Source organism: Peromyscus eremicus, chromosome 1, assembly GCF_949786415.1.
Source record: "Peromyscus eremicus chromosome 1, PerEre_H2_v1, whole genome shotgun sequence".
Lineage (NCBI taxonomy): Eukaryota > Metazoa > Chordata > Mammalia > Rodentia > Cricetidae > Peromyscus > Peromyscus eremicus.
In genome coordinates this window covers 186,710,858-186,730,056 of record NC_081416.1, presented here as the reverse complement: position 1 = coordinate 186,730,056, position 19,199 = coordinate 186,710,858, and the positions used below count along the sequence as shown (strand labels likewise).

Here is a 19,199-nt window from a genome sequence, read left to right as displayed (position 1 = left end):
GGATTCTCTAGTACTTATCTGTGTGCACAAGGCTCTTATGTTCTCTACATCTCCCCATTTCTAAGTTTTTGAAGAAAAAATTGCAGCCTTAACAGAGGCCCTGGTTGAATCCATTGACTCTATGTCAATAGTATGAGAAACATCTGACACATTGATTAACACATGCAGGTAATTGTTGATAACCAAATTTATGATTGAGCAACAAATAATCTATAGTTCTATATTGTAATACTGTGGACCTCAGTTCACCCATCTCTTGATTGAATTTTTACTAATATATTTGTAGTTTTACTATTCATACTGACCAATTTAGATATTTCTCTCTGGGTTCCAATAATTGATCCTGGAATAGGCAATAAATGCACTGAAGTGGCTTCAATAATTACAGGATCTAATAGATGCAAAGTATCATCAGTATTTTTAGGGAGTGCTCTCCCAATTCTATTGATGAATTGTAGTCATTTACTTTGGGATTTTTATCCCCAGAGAGACATTTGATTGTGGGGGCTACTAATTTAAACCAACATATGTATCTTAAATGTATCTTGATTTCAAAATTTGGATCTCAGGATATGTTGCCTTGGAAAAGAGTTGATGCTTTTGTTTCCATGGAAGATGAGAACCTATGGATTGCTTTCCAGTTTATATGGTTTGATCAAGTGTGGGAGCCCGTTCTCGGGTTCCTCGTGGCTTTACCCAGCAGGCCCTCATAGAGGATGATTAGACCACGGGCCTGAGTGCAGGTGTCTGGGATGGTCTGCACTTGGCTGTGCTGGGGGAGGAGGTCTTTTGCTCCACCCCTTGGCGTCTCTATAAAAACCCTGGGGCAGACACAGTCGGGGGCCCATTGGAATAGGTTCCAGGCCCTCTCAAGACTATCCTTTATTTTCTATCTGTTTATCTCTACAAGATTCTCCACAATAAATCCTTCTATCTAATATTTCCTGCTGCTCACACTCAAGAAAACTCTGGGGAACTGTGGGAGTGGTTGGGTAAACGCCCCACAGAATGGCGCCTGAACAGGGACTAAAGAAAAAAGAAAAAAGGGACTAAAGAAAAAAAGGGGGGGACTAAAGACAATATAATAGGGACTAAAGATAAAGGAAAATAATAGTTTTATTAGAGTTTTTGGCGAAAGTGCTGTCAGCCCTGCCAGTGGGGTTTTTGAGAGGCAGGAGTTTTATCCTGGAGAGAAAAGGAAAGCGGACTGGAAGGATGTCCGATGCTGCAGCGAAATTCTCTTCTGTCAAAATTTTCTATCTTCTATCCCTTTCTCAATTTCTATCTGTGAAAAATAAGTATAAGATATAGGGTAGTAATATAGTATAGGAAAAACTTAGAAATGTAAGACTGTGTAGAAAAAATTTAAGATAAGTAAGGCAACTGGACAGAAAAACTCAATTTTCTAACTTTGGGGGCTATGAACGCAAACTGGGAAAAAAATTCTTTCTTTGGGCTTTATGGGTAGTAAAAAAGCTCTTCTCTGAGCTTATGGGGAAGAAAAAGTTTCCTATGGAAGCTTTTGACCTGGGGACAGCTGAAATGCTAAGTCCAAGCGGCAGGAGAAAGTGGTTTCTCCCTGAGGCAAAAATGGGGATGTAAAAAGCCAAAAAGTTTAAAGTTGGGAAGTTTTGGGAAAAGTTGGTCTTTCTCTCTTGGGGAAAAAAAATCTTTCTCTTAAACTATAAAGCTTTTCTTGGAAAATTTGGGGGAAAAAATCTCTCTAAAAAGCCTTAATCTTTCTCAAAAGCTCTTAAAACTTAAAAACTAAAGCCTTTCAGAACTCTCTCAGAAGGACAAAAATTAGAATCACCTGAAGATATTAGTATGAGGACCACCTGTGATTAGTTCAAAGGGAAAACAACAAACCTCTTAAGACCACAAAACCTCTCTAAGTTCTCTTTCAAGCTTTAACAATCCTCCCTGCAATGCAGGAGGCAGGGACAAGTTCCTAAAAACCTCTTCTAAGCTCTGTCTCTTCAAGCTAGTAAAAGACAGTGGGTCAGAGTACCATGAGGGAAATGCTTGGGAGAGTGTGGGTAAAGAGCTACAGAGAGCCCAAAAGAGCGGGAAACTTTACTGGGCAAAGCAAAAAAGCCAAGCTTTTCAGTTACAGCCCAGCTGAGGCATCAAGGGTTTTATTTCTGAGTGAGCGTCTTTGAAAAAGTGCTCCTAATCTTCCTAACGCAAAGATCCCCTCAAGCATTGTATCCTACCTTCGGAGCAAAAACCCAGTGGCGACTGGCCAGGGTCTCTGAGTTGGAGTGCATTTCGGGGATACTAGTGTTCCTGCAGTTGTAAACTTCCTGGAGCACAGAGCTGAGGCAGGAAGGTGCAGGACCCAGGGGAAGATTGCCAATGAACAAAGCTAAAGCCAGTGAGAATGGCACAGTTGTCCACTTTCCTACAAGTCCCGGGTTGATAGGTCCACAGCTAAAAAAAAGAAATCTGAGAAAAGCTTTTCTATCAGAGTAAGGACCTTTCTGGGAAAAGAGTAAAGCTGAACTGTGTCTGAAGCAGTTGTGCTGCTGAGTCAGAACGCTGTCTGGGGAAAGAGCCCAGCTAGGGCAGAACAGCACTATCCAGGAGTAAAGCTTTCTTTTCTGTCAGAGAAAGCATCTCTTTGAGAAAAGCTTTGTTTCAACTAGCTCCCGATCTCTGGCATAAGCTCTGTCCTTGAGCACTCAGACAAGCAAACACAACCCACTGGGGGACTGGGCCAGGTGAAGGCCTGATGAGGCAAAACGCCTGTTCTAATGGGAGTTTAGAAATGGCAAAAACCTCCCTTGTTAGATTTTCAGTCTGTATGCAAACCACACAGACCCGGAAAACAGACAAAAAGCCCCTACCTTCAGTAGCAGGGAAAGCCCCCACTGTAGTGTCGAAAACTGTTTCTGGGGTAGAGGGGATAAACTGAGACCAAACTGGGAACTGTCTGGGAAAAAGACTCCGAAGAAACAGAAGGGACGTATTCCTCCCCAGAAAATACATGACCTGTGAAAAGCTGCTAGAATTTGAGGCAGATTCCGGGGGAGAAAAAAGGCCCTATCCCCAAAGGCAGCTAGCAGAGGTACAGAGCCACAGACAGATACCTGAAGCTCTGCATCTAGAGGGGAAGGAACAAGCAAAACGAGAATAAAATCAGTGGGAGAAAATCTCTCTGAAGGAGCTATGGAAAAGCTCTGTTGTAAATGATCTTGTTTTTCACTGACTGGCTAAGGCAAACACAAGCCCCTAGGAAAGTTGCTATCAGAAATTGCCCACCTCGATGCACGCTAACGAGGCAGGTGCAGTTCTGATTTGGGGGCCAGTGTCAAATGAAGGAGAGACATCTGTTGAAGCCAGCTGAGGAGAGACCAGAAATCTCCAATGTGCCAAAGCTGAAAATGTAAAATGCTTGTTCAAATCTCCCATTGCAAAAGCAAAAAACTTTGTTCAAACCTCCCGGGCAAGAATTTGTAAGCAAGTCTGGTAAAAGAGAACTAGTTGACTCTCAGACCTGAAAAGAACTATGGGAAATGACTGATTTGGGAAATGATATAAGGGACTGATATAAGGGACTGATGGACTGATATAAGGGAAATGCATTCTGGGAAAGGTAGTTTTTCCACTAAAGATTTCGGCGACATTGCCCTGAAACATTTTTGTCAGCTCGAAAATACGTTCATGATAAACTTAAAATACAGCTTTTAAAAGAATAAGGAGGAAAATCATCTAAGAGTTTAAGTGTCAGTTCCAATGAAAAATTGAAAGGATACGGAGCTAGGTGCTTCGCGGTTTGGGGCTCCATTGGTAAAATGCCTTATTTATCCTAATAGCTGTGCAAAGTTGTCATGGTAGTTGGATGACAAAAAGCTACCTTTAAGAGCAAACAAGCCACTTTAAAATCCTTAAGAAAGCAAGAGAGAGCAGTTTATACACTGAACTTTGTCTTAGATATGAAGAAACTTACGTGAAATTAAAAATTATTTACCTCTTGAACAAACAGCCTGCAATGAGTGATTCCTTTGCAAATCTAATTAAGGGGATAAGAAACAGGCATTCAAAAAGAAATGACTGCTTTGTAGACTGGAAACAAACTTCAGAAAAGCTGTCTTACAAAAGAGTTGCTTCACCTGAAAGTTTCTTATAAGAAATCAATGCTAAATATCACAGCTGCTAATATCAGGAGTTAAAGCTAATGAAATGAAAATACTAAATCCTGGAAATGCTTTTTTTCAGAGTAAGCTAATGAAGGATATGTTTCATGAAAGAATGTCAGGAGCCAAGTAGCCTAGCTGATTCTCATGGGAAAAAGCTGTTTACCTAATCTTCTGTTAACAGTTTCAATAGCAACCGTTTCTTAACAAAACCGCAGTATGTACTTTTAGATTAACTTCCTGAAACATGATGGTCTGCTGCATGGTCTGTTGATCAAGCCCTGGAACAAAAAGACCTTACCCTGACCCCCATCCTACCCTAACTTCCTCCTAGTAATTTTCCATGCCCATACCTACTTTGGCTAGCTACCAGCATATATAAGCCTGACTCCCCTTGCAATAAGTGAGACCTTGACGCGACTCAGACTGACTTTGTCTTTCTTTATGCGCCTGGTCTCCTTTCTCTCTCGCCCCCATTGATCTTTCAGGGGGTGCCTCCTCAGGCTTCACCCAATAACCTGGCCCCGGGACGGGTCAAAAGAACATCTATGTTCTTGACTCCTTTTGAATAGTAACAGTTTTGGTGAAAATATTGGAACTAACAACAACCAAGTCAAAATGTTTCAATAAATTCAAGATGCTATTCACAAAAGAAAGCTGCCATGCTTTGTGGGCCGTATTAGAGCTCACTCCAATCTTCCTGGTCCTTTAGCTGAGGGTAATGCAAAATGGAAAGATTCCTGCTTGGGATTATGGAAGGGTCCCGATCCTGTGTTAATATGGGGTCGAGGACATGTTTGTGTTTTTTCACAAGAGGAGAATGAAGCTCGGTGGTTACCGGAGCGTTTGGTAAGGAGCGTGGAACTAAGGAAGGGTCAGCTCCAATGACGTTCCTATAAAGAAACCAGAATGAAAGTGGCTCAATTAGTGTTTCTGAGGTTTTGTCACTGGTTAATGCAAACAGTGAGGAAATAGAGTTCAGAGCTGTGCCGCTTTTGGCTTTACTAGCTCCTTTAGAAAAATACTTTATATCATCTAATAGCTGTGCAGTATTTGGCGAGGAGCTTTACAGCAGCTAAATACAGTAATTTCACCCTCAGCGTGAAGTGAAGTTTTTCCGTAGAACAAACCAAAAGTACTGCTGTAATAGAAACATTTGTCTGAATTGAAGCACTTAGGGGAACTATCATGAGTTTGGGTGAAGGGACAGCCTCTAGTTAAAAACTGTTTACCGCTGACAGTGCATCTCTGCTGGTTCCGGAACGACTGAGAGAACTGGCAACTTTGGAGTGTGGCGTCATCCCGGGAAGGTTATAGTCCCCTAGCAACAACTATCACAATTCTATAACAACAACACTCACTAAATCCCAGTGTTTTATAGCAAAGCTGACTATAAACTCTAAACTTTAGAAATGATGTACATACTTCTTGCCTAGTTAAGAGAATCTAATAGAGATAGTAATAATAATTAAGAGTAAGACATAGAAAAAGATGAAAATAAGATACATGAATTTGTAAAAATTCTCTTGTTAGATCTGTGTTAAGAAATCTTTAGGTGTTTGCTAAGTTAAATATATGCTAATGTTAGCCCTATATAAGTTTGTAAAATAGATCTATAGATCCTTTAAGAATATAAGCTTGCAAGAAGTATCTAAAGTAGTCTTAAAACATGTAGTAATAAGCTTGTAAGAAGTAAAGATGTTAGTTGTAAATGTAAGTTTAAATAAGAAATAAGATGGAATGAATATAAGTATATAAGAAGTAATAAGAAATATATTTGCTAACGTAGTTCTATAGTTTCCTTAAGGAGTATAAATAAGTAGATGTTAATGTTATATGAGTTTGTAAAAACGTGTAAATGTTGAATGTGAGTCTAAATGCTTTGCAAGGCAAAAAGTTATATGTGAGTTTGTAAAAAAGTGTAAATATTGAGTGTGAGTCTATGCTTAATGTATATGGTGAAAAAACCTGAGATACAGAACTTAGTGTCCTAGCAGACTGCAAAGCAGGCAGTCTGAGCGGTTTTCAAAAGTTCCAGAAGCCGCTAAGAAGCTAAGAATGGCGGACACCAGAACCAGCACAAGGCATCCGCAGCTGAGATCCGTGGAAAATCGACGCAATACAGAAAAACCTGAGCTAACATCAAAAACAGTGCGGTTTAGAATACTACTGTACATAAAAAGGTCGGTCTGTGAGAACAAAAGTTGCAGAGATGCTTGTTTGAACTAAAATTGTTAACTACAAAAAGTTTTGGTTGTAAAACGTCTCTTCATATTTGGAAGTGAAAGCCTGATACCAGAATTTATTTCTTGTTTGAACTTTTTAAACTTAAAATGAGATAAAACTACAAAAAGATTTTGGTTATGGATTTCTTCATATTTGGAAGGCTCATACCAGAATTTATCATTTGAATTTTGGGACTTAAGAAATGAAATGAACAGTAGAGATTTCATTGCAATGGGACAATTTTGAGTTTACTTATAGTAATGACCTAGGAACTGTTTTCTGGAATTGGGTTAAAAATGGAACTCTTTAAATGAAGAAATTTATTATTTCTACCTAGAATCAAGATGCAGTTTTGTGTATGCATATATGCTTTATTAATTGATGATTCATGAATTGTTTTGTGGAACTGTTTATGTAAAAATGAAATTACTTACAGAACTGGTTTTGTGTTACAAATGGAACTGTTTAAATGGAAAAGTTTGGGTTTTCTAACTAGGCTTGAGATTTTGCTTAAATTATAAAGAAAAGGGGGAGAGTTAATATTCCTTTGTCTAATTTCAAAAGTTGTTTGAGTGGATTAATGCCATGTTTTGTTAGTAAGAAATGCAAATGGAGTATATTAAGAGACTACTTTTAAAGTGTAAAGAGTTTTATTAAGAAACTGCTTTTGGATGTTTTGCTAAAGTTTTTAAAGTGTTAATGGTTAGATTGAAAAATATTGTTTTTCAATATGGGTTTGTAGGAATTGTATAAGTTTGGGTTCCTCTAACTAGGTTTGAGATTTTGTTTAAACTATAAAGAAAAGGAGGAGTTTATGAGACTGAATTATGTTTGCAGAAAACTATTGATATTAATTCACCCTGGTTTTGTGGAATTAAGAAAATATTTAAGTTTGTGAATACATCGAAGTTTTTCCTATGTTCTGTCAGCAAGGAAATTCAAATGATTAAGTTGTAAGAAGGAGAAAATTGTTAACTATATATAGCACCATATACGCTAATTCAAATGGTTCTGTTAAGAATTTGCTTTGAGTTGTAAGATTGGGAGAAATGTGACTATGTATAGCAATATTTATGTTAACCTGTTAATGGTAATGATGAATCTAAGGGATTCTTTAAGTTTGTAGTCGCCTTAAGAGTTTTTGACTTAGAAAGGGCTTGAGGCAGCTAAGACTGCTGTAGTCACCTTGGACCTAATTCAAAAGAGAAATGCCATCTTTATCATCCTCTACTCCCATATTGGAAGGTGTAACAGCTATGGAGATTGCTGTAAGTCATTAATAATTATTTTTTATATATTAAGAAAGGGGGACCTGTGGGAGCCCGTTCTCGGGTTCCTCGTGGCTTTACCCAGCAGGTCTGCATAGAGGATGATTATACCATGGGCCTGAGTGCAGGTGTCTGGGATGGTCTGCACTTGGCTGTGCTGGGGGAGGAGGTCTTTTGCTCCACCCCTTGGCGTCTCTATAAAAACCCTGGGTCAGAGACAGTCCGGGGCCCGTTGGAATAGGTTCCAGGCCCTCTCGAGGCTATCCTTTATTTTCTATCTGTTTATCTCTACAAGATTCTCCACAATAAATCCTTCTATCTAATATTTCCTGCTGCTCGTACTCAAGAAAACTCTGGGGAACTGTGAGGATGGTTGGGTAAACGCCCCACAATCAAGCAAGATCCCCTGAAAGGCCTCTGATGACAGCCATAACCCAGATGATCCAACATCTACAACACCTTCAAGGCAACTACAGCCAAGATTTCACTATAATTCTAAATTGTCTCAGGATCCCCATAAGATTGCCAGCACCCCCAATTAGCAGGAAGTTGTATGGAAAGCTACACCCAAATCAACAAAATATTACTTATGTGTTTTTGTTCCTATTCAAAGAGGGCTGATTATATATGGTTAATGGTCATAATCAATCTCTTTCTAAAGAAAAAAGGATATGATATAGAAATGGTGAACAATAGATAGATTATTGAATCTACTTTAATCCAAATCAAACAACTGTTAATCTGAAAATACTTTACATTGATATGGATTTTGGTTTATTAATACCGACTTAAGGGCAATTTTATTATACTATCTGTATATTTCTACTCTTGTTTAAGGTACATTTATGCAACACATTTAAAATTGTAATGTATCATTAAATAATACAGATTAATAGTCATCTATGATAATCATACTTACAGTCATATTAAGTTTTCTAGGTATACAAGGATATATTTCAATTAGGTAGGTAATTTTCAAACCCATCAAAGACATACAGAATATAACATTTAAAATGTTTTAAGGACTTACTTTTCTGCACAATGAGACATGTCTGTGCCTGGCAGCAACAATTACTTTAAAGAGAGTGATGGACATCAAAAAAAATCTCATTAAAGATTTTGCTTACAGTGTGGAAAAGGCTAGCCATTTGGATAAGAAACGGCTATTTTCTAGACTGCTTATAGCATGTTGCATAAACTGGATGTGCAGGACCTGTAGGAAAGTGAACACTGAACTTTTCCCAAACAAGGTGGAATGGTCCTTCAAGTTCCTGCTTTGCAGAAGAAACTGCCATACATTCTTCAGGACACAGAAGAAAGTACTGACAAACTTTGCCATTAGGCAGAACAGTCCTTCAAATTTCCTGCTTTACTGAAAAGTATGCGAGAGACTCTACACCTGCAGGCTGAAGATAGATGCCCCAACATTACAGAGGAACTTTGGATTATTGTCCAGGCAACCAGATGTCTGACATTTCTAGAATTTTGGAAGTTGCTTACAATACACTTCCTGTTTACTCATGTAATATTATATCCTTCTGGGGTCTTTGATGCAGTTGAAGATTAGATAGTTATAATTTTACTTAGTTATGATAAAAGATAAATTAGATATGAAACTTTAGATTCACAAATATAGGATAGATGATAGAGTGTTTTCTTTAATTTTGGCAACTACAAATAGACTAGATATTGTGACTAATTCTTATTTTATAACTGTTATATGTAATGTTACTAGGTTAAAATGAAAACCTTTTTTTTATTAGACAGAAAAGGGGAAGTGTTGTTGGATAGTCTTTCTGTATGCTGTGAATATGTGTTGCTACCATTGGTTAATAAAAAAAGCTGCTCTGTCCTATGACAAGACATTTTACAGCTAGGCAGGAAATCTGAGCAAAGGTACAGGAAGAATGAAGGCAGAGTCAGGAGAGACACTGAGTGCTGACAGGGGAGCAAGGTATAATGGAACACAGGTAAAGTCACGAGACACATGGTGATACATAGATTAATAGAAATGGGTGAATTTAAGATAAAAGAGCTAGTTAACTGTAAGCCTGAGCCATACACTGAACAGTTTGTAATTAATATAAACCTCTGTGTGTTTACTCTCCATCAAGTGGATGCAGGACACAGGAAAACTCCTGACTACAATAACCTTAGGAATTTACTGTACAAAAATCCATTCTAATCCAAAGCAACTTGGTGACTTTTCATTGTGTCTTTAGCCTAAAAGGAAGACATAATAAACAGAAGGCTTAGTAAGACTAAATTTTAAGAGTCTTAATTGTTTTATGCCACGTGGTCATATTAAGATGGTGGTAAATTACATGGCATATATTTTTAAGCGTTTGTAAAGATGGTTAGCAGGTACATGTTCTTTTTATCCTCATTAGGCATCAGCTAAGATGAAGACAGACTGTTATGAAAAATACTATTTTCGCCGGGCGGTGGTGGCGCACGCCTTTAATCCCAGCACTCGGGAGGCAGAGGCAGGTGGATCTCTGTGAGTTCGAGGCCAGCCTGGTCTACAGAGCGAGATCCAGGAAAGGCACAAAGCTACACAGAGAAACCCTGTCTCAAAAAACCAAAAAAAAAAAAAACAAAAAAACAAAAAAAAACTATTTTCTATGTTAAAATGTAGCAGGCCAATTTTTCTAAAAAAAAAAAAGGAGAATCATATATATATATACACACACACATATATACATACATATATACATTATAGTAAATAAAAATTACCTATTTATAGATTTAATTATCAGCCCTTTGTTACAAGTTTTAAGTTAAAATTTTGTTACAGATTTTACAAATTTTTTAACTATACTCAATGAACATATAAATCTTGAGATAAAGAGTTTAGAACAGAGATAATTTTCTCCTCTATTTGCTAGTTTATACATGAAGTCAGTTAATATTGAGCCTTAATCTTTTTAGGATACCGATTTTGGATGAAGGTCTGTAAACTGGAGATCGAACACTACTCATTATAACTATAAGGCTCTGATTCTTCTCAGTCCATCCAATAAACTTTTCTTACCTTCTCTGAGAGTTGTGTGCCTCTTGTTTTTGTGCCAGCTGTGGTGATTTCCCTGCCGGCTTTATAGCTGGGATGGAAAAACTAATCAACGAAGGGACAGAATGAAATATAGCTTAGCCCAATTTTATCGTAATGGGTGCTGGAACAGGACTTTTGAGTTTGACCCAGATCATTTTGCTTTAGTCATATTTAAGCACAACACAATTTTTGAAAAAAGTAGTCCGATAACACAACTGAATCCCAAGTGTACAACAATTTAAGACATGTTTACATTGAGATTCCTTATAAAGTACAACTGGCTTTTTCAAAAGAATGAGTACTGTTGATGCAGTGATAGTGCCCAAGATTTAGAGTATAGAGGTTTGACTGAGGTAAACACATTGCCTGTGGCTGTTAGGATTGGCCTGACCTAAGATAACATAGAAGTTACTCAGGCTACTGTAAAGCACTAGTGACCTCACTCATAACAGTGGGTTTTATGGTCTAAAAGCAATGCTGAAGATTTAGGGGAAAGGTCTTGGATAAGTAAAAACATATTCTGGGAGGTAAGGCAGAGCCTGTCTCAACAGACAGCAAAGGATCACCGGGTTGTAAAACAACATCATTCCTAGTGTTCTAGGAATAGCAGCTTCAACCTCATTCTGTTGAAGAGGCAAGCTGTGTGTCAAGCTTTCCTGGCTTCTCCAGTGCACAAGGCCCAGTGCTCTACATAAGTTGTATGCACATTATATTACAAATAAAGTGCTTTTTTGGTTTTTCAAGACAAGGTTTCTTTGTGTGACAGCCATGAATGTCCTGGAGCTTACTTTGAGGACCCGGGTAGCCTTGACCTAAGAGATCCACCTGCCTCTGTCTCCTGGGTGCTGGAATTAAAAGCATGCACAACTATGCCCAGCAATAAAGTGCTCATTTTATTTATTTATTTTATTTGTTATCTTTCCAGACAGTGTCTCTTTACACAGCCCTCCCTTTGCTGTAACTCACTATGTAGATCATGCTAAACTTGTTGCCTCTGCCTTCAGAGTGCAAGGATTAAAACCTCCTGCCACAATGCCCAGCTTTTGTGTTCGTTCGCAGGATTCCCTTTCAAAGTACTTTACATATGCATGCGGTGTGTGTGAATGAGTCTCATGTGTCATCCAATACAGTCAAATTCTCAAAGGACAAGGAACCTTGTCATGGTGCATTCTCTGTCTTGCGTGTCTTCTTTTGTCAGGTGGTAGGTTCCTTTTGTTTTTGTTCCATGATTAATTCAGAAACTCAATATTGTATAATATTGTTATGACAATCTGACATTTCCTTTATGCCCTTGAGTTTTGAGTGAATTTCAATTAGAAGTGGGCCTCAAGTTATCCAAGGTTAAAATGCTCCATAAATTTTGGTCTTTTCAAACTGTATGCCTGTTAAGAAATCATTTCTAGAATCTTCTTATTTTTTTTTTAAATCTTTTTCTACTGAGCACAGTTCTACATTAGTGAATCTAGGTGCATTCTGAAGAATGTCTTTCCCATATGCCTTTCTCATACTTCTGATCCAGGCTCGCTTTCCGTGGAGTAGAAAAAAAACCACTGGATTGTGAATTGAGAGGAGACAGTAACAAAGAATCCAGAAATGTTGGCAGCATTGAGGCAACGGTGATTAGGGGTTAAAGTGACACTGTAAACCAGACATGAAATCAGTTTTGTGACATTCTGCTTCATTTGAAATGATTCTGGAGAGTTCTATTGAGAATTGTTGTAGAAGACATACTCTGTAAGAGTTAATACTAGGAGGAAATATCCTTTTGACTGCATAGGAATGAGGCTGTCATTATTCCATTCATATCACTGGCCATGTCTTCATACCAATGTTGACTGGTTGCCATTACTATCTGTTGAATTTAGTATAAACTTTCAAAATTTTCTGCATTCAAGTTTTTTCCAACTGTCAGGGTTTTTTTTGGCACATTTTTATTTTATTACAGATTCTATCTCTTTTAGAATTAAATTTCCATATCCTAAAACAGTGCCTGCAGGATTTTGGGAAGAATTGCATTGTGTCTCCATAGAGTGTTAAACCCCATCAACCTTATCTTCCATTTCATACCTGCTGTTCCTTTCATGGCATTATGGTAATGTAGTTTCATGTCATGTATGGGTTTGATCTTACTTTCAGGGTTTCTAAGTGCTTTGTGTTTTTTCACATTTCATATCATTTGCTATTTCTTCATAAAATATATGGAGGATTTTCATAGGAATTGCTTCAGATATTTACAGAACACAAACTTCCTTTTACATTGTCTTGTCTATTCGAATGAATATGTGCTAGTAATGTGTCAGTGTTCTATGAGTGTGGGAGGACTTTTCAGCTTGCAGTTTTTCTTCCATTACTTTTATCAGTCAAACCTTTCATTGTAGAGGTCTGCCTTCTACTTTCCTTTTTCCTCTCCTTACACAAACAGTTTTTGTTTACAGTTTCATTTTAAGAATAAGCCAAGCATTAAAAGCATATTGTGAAGCCATTCTAAATACTTAGTTATATTGAAATTTACAAATTTTGCCCCCAAATCAGCATTGGTCAACTCCCCATCTTCCAGTTTCTACAATCTTTTGTTGTGTCTACTGTAATGATCCCTGTGGTTTGAATGTGTTGATATGATAATCTCATTATAAGCTGTGCAGTCAGCAGTTACTTGTTATCTACATTGGACTAATTAAGAGTTTCTGAAATAGTCTTGTACATTGTGAACAAGTTTCTCTGACCTTGGGTGAAAGCAGCTCTAGGCCATGCCACAAAGAGAACCATGTAAAGAGAGTTTGAGTAATTTGTACATGTAACAAAATGTCAGGAATGATTTCCTTCCTAGGGCCTTTGACCATTCCATTCGTAGAATTTTATCCAGATTTCAAGTGACATGCCTGAGTTTACTTATGTGGAGCCAGCTGCAGATCCAACCAGAACACTTGTAACTCATAAAATAGTCTTGGCAATGTTACAGCAGTACACATACCTTGCCTGGAAGGTTTGTATTGTAGTATGCATGGTCAGCATCGGATAAAGCCATTGGTGATTCTTCTGTCTCAGCAGCCTGGAGAGGCATATTTCAAGTTTGAATGCCATGCTGGTGAGTCCATTTACTAAGAAAATTGGAGTGGTCTTCTGACTTTTCAGCATCTGTTGCTATGTAAAAAACCAAACTCTATTGTACAGGTATTTTATATGTTCTCAATATGGTCATCAGATCTGAACTTTCTCATGGTATATTTATATTTCCGTTTAATTTAATTTAATTTAATTTATTTTAGAAAAATGTTCTTATTGAGGTGCCTTAGATGCCATGGTATATGCTGTGTAGACCAACATGGTTTCACTTCACAAAACCTGTATTTGCCTCGAGTTCTGAGACTAAAGACATATGTGACCATCACTGGAATATTTATGTTTTGAATTTTGCAATTATATATGGAATAACAATCTTTTTGACATTTCTGAATATGTCTATTAAAAAGCATTTTTTTTACTCTGGGCACAAACTGATGCATTTTCTTGAGTTATGAGAGACAGAGAGAGAGAGAGAGAGAGAGAGAGAGAGAGAGAGAGAGAGAGAGAGAGAGGGGCCACCATTGTTTATGTTCTGATTAGCATGGCACTATTTCCATTTTCTAATTTTGTGGTATGTTAGCTTTAGGATTTCATTGCATTATCTTTATTATGCTGAAGCACATTCCTTCTGTTTTCCCCTTTAGAGCTTTTATACTGGATAATGTGTTATTTTCCCACAGGGTTTTGATGAATCTATTGGCATGGTCATGCTTCTTTGTTCATTGAGCCTAGATATGTAATGACATATATTGATTTGTTTCTATGTGCTGAAACAATTTTGCATCTACTGCATTAAACAAACTTGTATTCTGTTTCTGTATAACATAGACAAAAACTCTGTGTCTATTTTCATCCGGAAACCTGGTCTGTGATTTTCCTTTGCCTGAATAATTTCTCTTGTATTCTTCTATGTATAGTTTGCTCTAACTATGATCTGCCATGGCGCTTTAATAGATGACATGTGTTTCTTCATAACTTTCTTCAAAGCACCTTTAGCATGCCTCTCAGAAGACAAACTTGTTTCTTAGTGAGTAAATCTACAATATAGCAAATTGGTGGTGAAAGAGGATGAATTCACACTAGGTTCTTAGCAATGATCTAACTGACCATAGACTTCCTCAGACACCTACTTCCTTCCCAAATCCTGAGTTCCTGACATGTCTTCCTCCATGTCAACATTGCTAACATTACAGTTCTGGATATTGACTGGTAATAATGGAGGTCTGAGAGGGAATGATAAAAATAGATTTTCAGTAGTATTTCATTTACATAGTGATGAAGTGTTTATACAGCTTCTCAGGAAAGCTCTTCAGAGTGAGTTACTGTGTCTAAAATATAGAATATTTAGTATAAGAGAAGAATATACAGGTGGAACTTTCCTTTTACCTTTAACTAGTACTACTTACATCAAGCATTTTATTTTAATCCACTATTTTCCCTGATTGAGCCATCCAGCTCCTCTACCTTGTCTTCAACCCCTGATATTCTCTCTCTTACATGATCCATTTCAGTTATTATTGTATTTTTCATTTGTTCTTTAACTTCAGTGTGAGATTTCTTTTGTGTTTCCAACTTTTTATTGAATTCAATTTTCATATCTTACATTGTCCTCATCTCTACAATCACTTGCTAATGTTTACTTGCCTAGGTATCATTTTGATTCTATTTCCTTGAATTGATTCAGATGATATAAATGCTTTGATCTCCTTGAACATAACTTTGGTTTCTGAGTTCCATATTGTTGGGTTGGCACCTTTAGCTCCCCCTGCATGATCAGCCAACCCTCATTCCTCTCTCTCTGTCTCTCTGTCTCTCTCTCTGTCTCTCTGTCTCTCTTTCTCTCTCTAAAACCCACCACTCAGAGTGTCACCAAACAAAGGAAATGGACCAAAAAGCCCAGTTATGTCTGTTGGTGGCTACTGCAGTTTTCTTCACTGAAGTTGCCAGGTGCCCAAGTCCCTGCCTAAAGTGCTCAGCCTTTGACCATACTTGGGCACAAACCCAGCTTGTGGTTGACACATCGTCACTCCTCACCTGCAACCTATAAAGTCTCCCTGCTTTTGTTAGTGAGCATGGCTCTTCATGCTTTGATCTCTGGGACTAGAGAACCCACCTGGGGGTTCTTTGCTCAAATAAACCTGCTATGGTTTTTCAGTAAAGCTTGCTCATGCTTACTGTGTCAGCAGAAAAACATATTATCAGGTGCAGAAAATTGTATTACATATCTTGGACATCATTTAAATTGCTGTCCTTAAGAGATATTCCTGCGGTTTGTCCTTTGAGTCAAGAGTGTTTTGTCTTAGTTTTAATACTCAACTATTTAATTTTTTGGAATGAAACCTGAGCATCAGAGTTTACAGGGTTTTTTGTTTGTTTGTTTTTTGTTTGTTTTTGTCTGTGTTTTGCTGTTCACTTTTAGCCCAGTAGGCTGGTAACCCCCAATGAGAAGTGAGAAGGAATAAATTGTGTCTGAAGGGGTTAGAACCCAGAATGTGGGCTAGGTAACTTTTTGCAGTATCCTAATTGATCCAGTTCTGGTCTAGGCTGGCAGCAAGCATGTGGGGAGGCTGTGCAGAGGAGGTCCAGGGCAGCCTGACACTAAGAGGACAGAGTGGTCCCTTATGGTGTGCATGGGGACACCTGCCAGTTTTGAGGAAAAGAAAAAAGATTTGTGGACTTGAGAAATTAATTAAGAGATATTGAGTGCCATAGGCAAAGTTTTGAAGAGCCATGTGATAGGAAGCTGGTTTTGTAGTGTGTGAGGCCAGAAGGAGTCACTCCAAGTAACTTGGCTAAGTGACAGGAAAATTCAACATTCTCTGTTGGACCTTGGGGATCTGCATAGTCCGTAATTCGGTATAAATGATCCCTGTCAGATATTCTGAGGACTTCAAAGCTCTCCTCAGCTGCAGTTGACCATCTCTGTGGCTTGGGAAATTCACCAGTCAGCAACCAGTGGCATGAACCACAGCCTGGTGGCTCTGGAACCCACAGGTCAAAGGAACAGCGGGGCTGGGACACAGGAGGAAGGGACTCAGGTACTCACTGAGGCTGCTCAGAAGGACACAGCTTTCAAAATTCTGTTGTGGATATCTTTCCATTGTCAATAAGTTTGAGACTCTATGAAGTGAATCTTAACGTAATTTTTCATCTACTTTACAATTGCCAGAATATTCAGTTATAAAATAATCTGATAGAGCAATTGCATTATCTGTTGTTTAGAAACAGGATTTTCTTTGCTATTGTGGTGATTCCAAAGCACTTTAAATTTAAATTCATGTATAGTTTCTAACTCCTGTTTTACCACGTGCTTATTATAGAGAATGCCTATGGCCCTGGGGAATAGCCATTCCCAGAGAGCTTTGTAGATAATAATCACATGAGGAACCAGTTCAGATTTTATTGATTAAAAAAATATATATCATCCAATGTACCTTTTATGGCTAAGAACCTTAACGTGTACTAAGAAAACTTTTTACTGCCCATTAATTTTCTGTCTAAATGTATGCATTCTAGGATGTAATACAGCATTTAGAAATGTGTCTTTATATGCTGAGCTCACATTTTACAGCTTATATCCAGGCAAGCCCGGTCTGCATGCTGTGAGAGGACATCAAGCCACATTATTTTTATGATTAGAAAGCCCAGTGTAGGTAAAAATAAAATTAGAAATCATCACTTGAATAATTATGATAAGTCACCTACATCCGAAAAGTGTCCCCTTGGTTCAAGAAAAGCACTTTGCCTGTACATACATGGGCCAAAGTGTTGTTTCATATTTCAAGCTTTGTTGCCCTTCCGTGCTGTGATTGAGGTAGGAGGGAGAATGCCAAGACCCCGTTTTCGAGCCTTTCTACAGATACCTGCTTTTGCAGGATTCTAGCAGTCTGGTGGGTGGGAATTCGCTCTGCCAATGACCATGGGGTATTTGGCCCGATAGAGGTATGGGTTTCTCTGGGTACATGACTGCTAAAAACTGAGGAGGGGTGCACACTAACACTCTCTTGAGGTGGTCGGAGACTGGACAGCTGGTCACATGCTCCCTCAGGCAGAACCAAGGACGACAGGTATTTACTTTGTTCTGTATACATGAGTGCGTTTCTCCCCATTTTATATCTTAATATATCCATTGATGCCCTTTAACAGATTCTCATGGATTCACTTAATTTGTGGTGCCCATGTGTTCAGACCCCAAATGCCCCTACTGGGGCGCACTGCCCTGTACGGCAACGGTGGGGATAGATTAATAACCCTCACCAGCAATCCCCCTTCGAAGCCCAATTCTCCCGATTGGCTCGATTTCCCTGATTCGGGTCTGAACTCGAATCTCCTGAAATTCCTGCCCCCTCCTCTGTTCGGCTTCGTTCTGGTTCCTGCCTTGGCCCAGGAGCATTTCTGCCACTCCCCTGGCAATTGCCTTGCAGTCCCTGGGCAAGCAGCCCAATCAGGTCTGCTATGTACACACAGGCAGGTTCTCACTGCATGGCACATTTGCACAGTGTGCCGCTAAACTCCCCCATCCCCAGCCCACTTGTGTTCCACAGTCTCTGCAGGGGTTGAGCAGTGCCTCCTGCTGGCCAATCCCTCAGCCAAGTGGGCCTGCTCTGCAGTGTGGCCACAGCACCTTTCTTCTCTGCTTAAGCACAGAGGGCCACAGAGGCCAGCGGCGGCAGCTGCATGTCCTTCTGCACCTGGAGGTCCGAAATTGGAATGCTGCCTATGGCAGATTGGCCTGCACTGTCCGTGTTCCGTCTCGCCAGCTATCCAGCTAGTGCACGTCCCACTGGCCCCTGCCCTGCTCTGAGTGGGCTCCAATTGCTGCTTGAAATTCACTGCGGGAGTTGCGGGTACATTATGCCCACTCATGAATGGCCAGCGGCCCCTCAGCACCTGTTGCGTGTATGAGTGCCAGCGGGCTGCGCTTTTTCTTTTCTCTCTAACCAAAATCTGTTTGGTGTAGTTGCTTTCAATTCAATGTAGTTTCTTAGAACTTACAGGTCAGTCAACTTCAGAAATGCAAATCAGAGTAGAGCTACAGTGTCCCAGGACGCCCTCTGGTGCTACACCAGTGACACCTGGAGGCCAAACGTCATCACTATATACTAAAATTATCTCACAAACCAGCCAGCCATACCTTTCTGGTTACCTAGGACACTCTCCTAAGATTTTTATCTGAGTAAAATTACATAACTTAACACTTTAAACTGATAGATAAATAAATAAATAAATTTTTTTTTAAGAATTTGTAAACTTTTTCTAGAGCAATGGCAGATAATATTACCATGCAGGAAATTAAAATTTTTCTCATTTGTGCAATGGATGGAATTTTAAAAGAGCTATGTGCCGGGCGGTAGTGGCTCATGCCTTTGATCCCAGCACTCGGAAGGCAGAGGCAGGCGGATGTCTGTGAGTTCGAGGCCGGCCTGGTCTACAGAGCTAGTGCCAGGACAG

The 19,199-nt window shown here is 39.0% G+C and overlaps 1 protein-coding gene across 1 annotated transcript in view; it reads right to left on the bottom strand.

The window, feature by feature from the left end:
* Positions 1–18,141, bottom strand: part of LOC131903418 (zinc finger protein 420-like) — a 67,031-nt gene extending 48,890 nt beyond the window's left edge. Inside the window, 1 exon segment of the mRNA XM_059253983.1 lies at positions 18,006–18,141. Coding sequence (XP_059109966.1) covers positions 18,006–18,141 — 136 coding nt within the window.
* Positions 18,142–19,199: the final 1,058 nt, after the last annotated feature.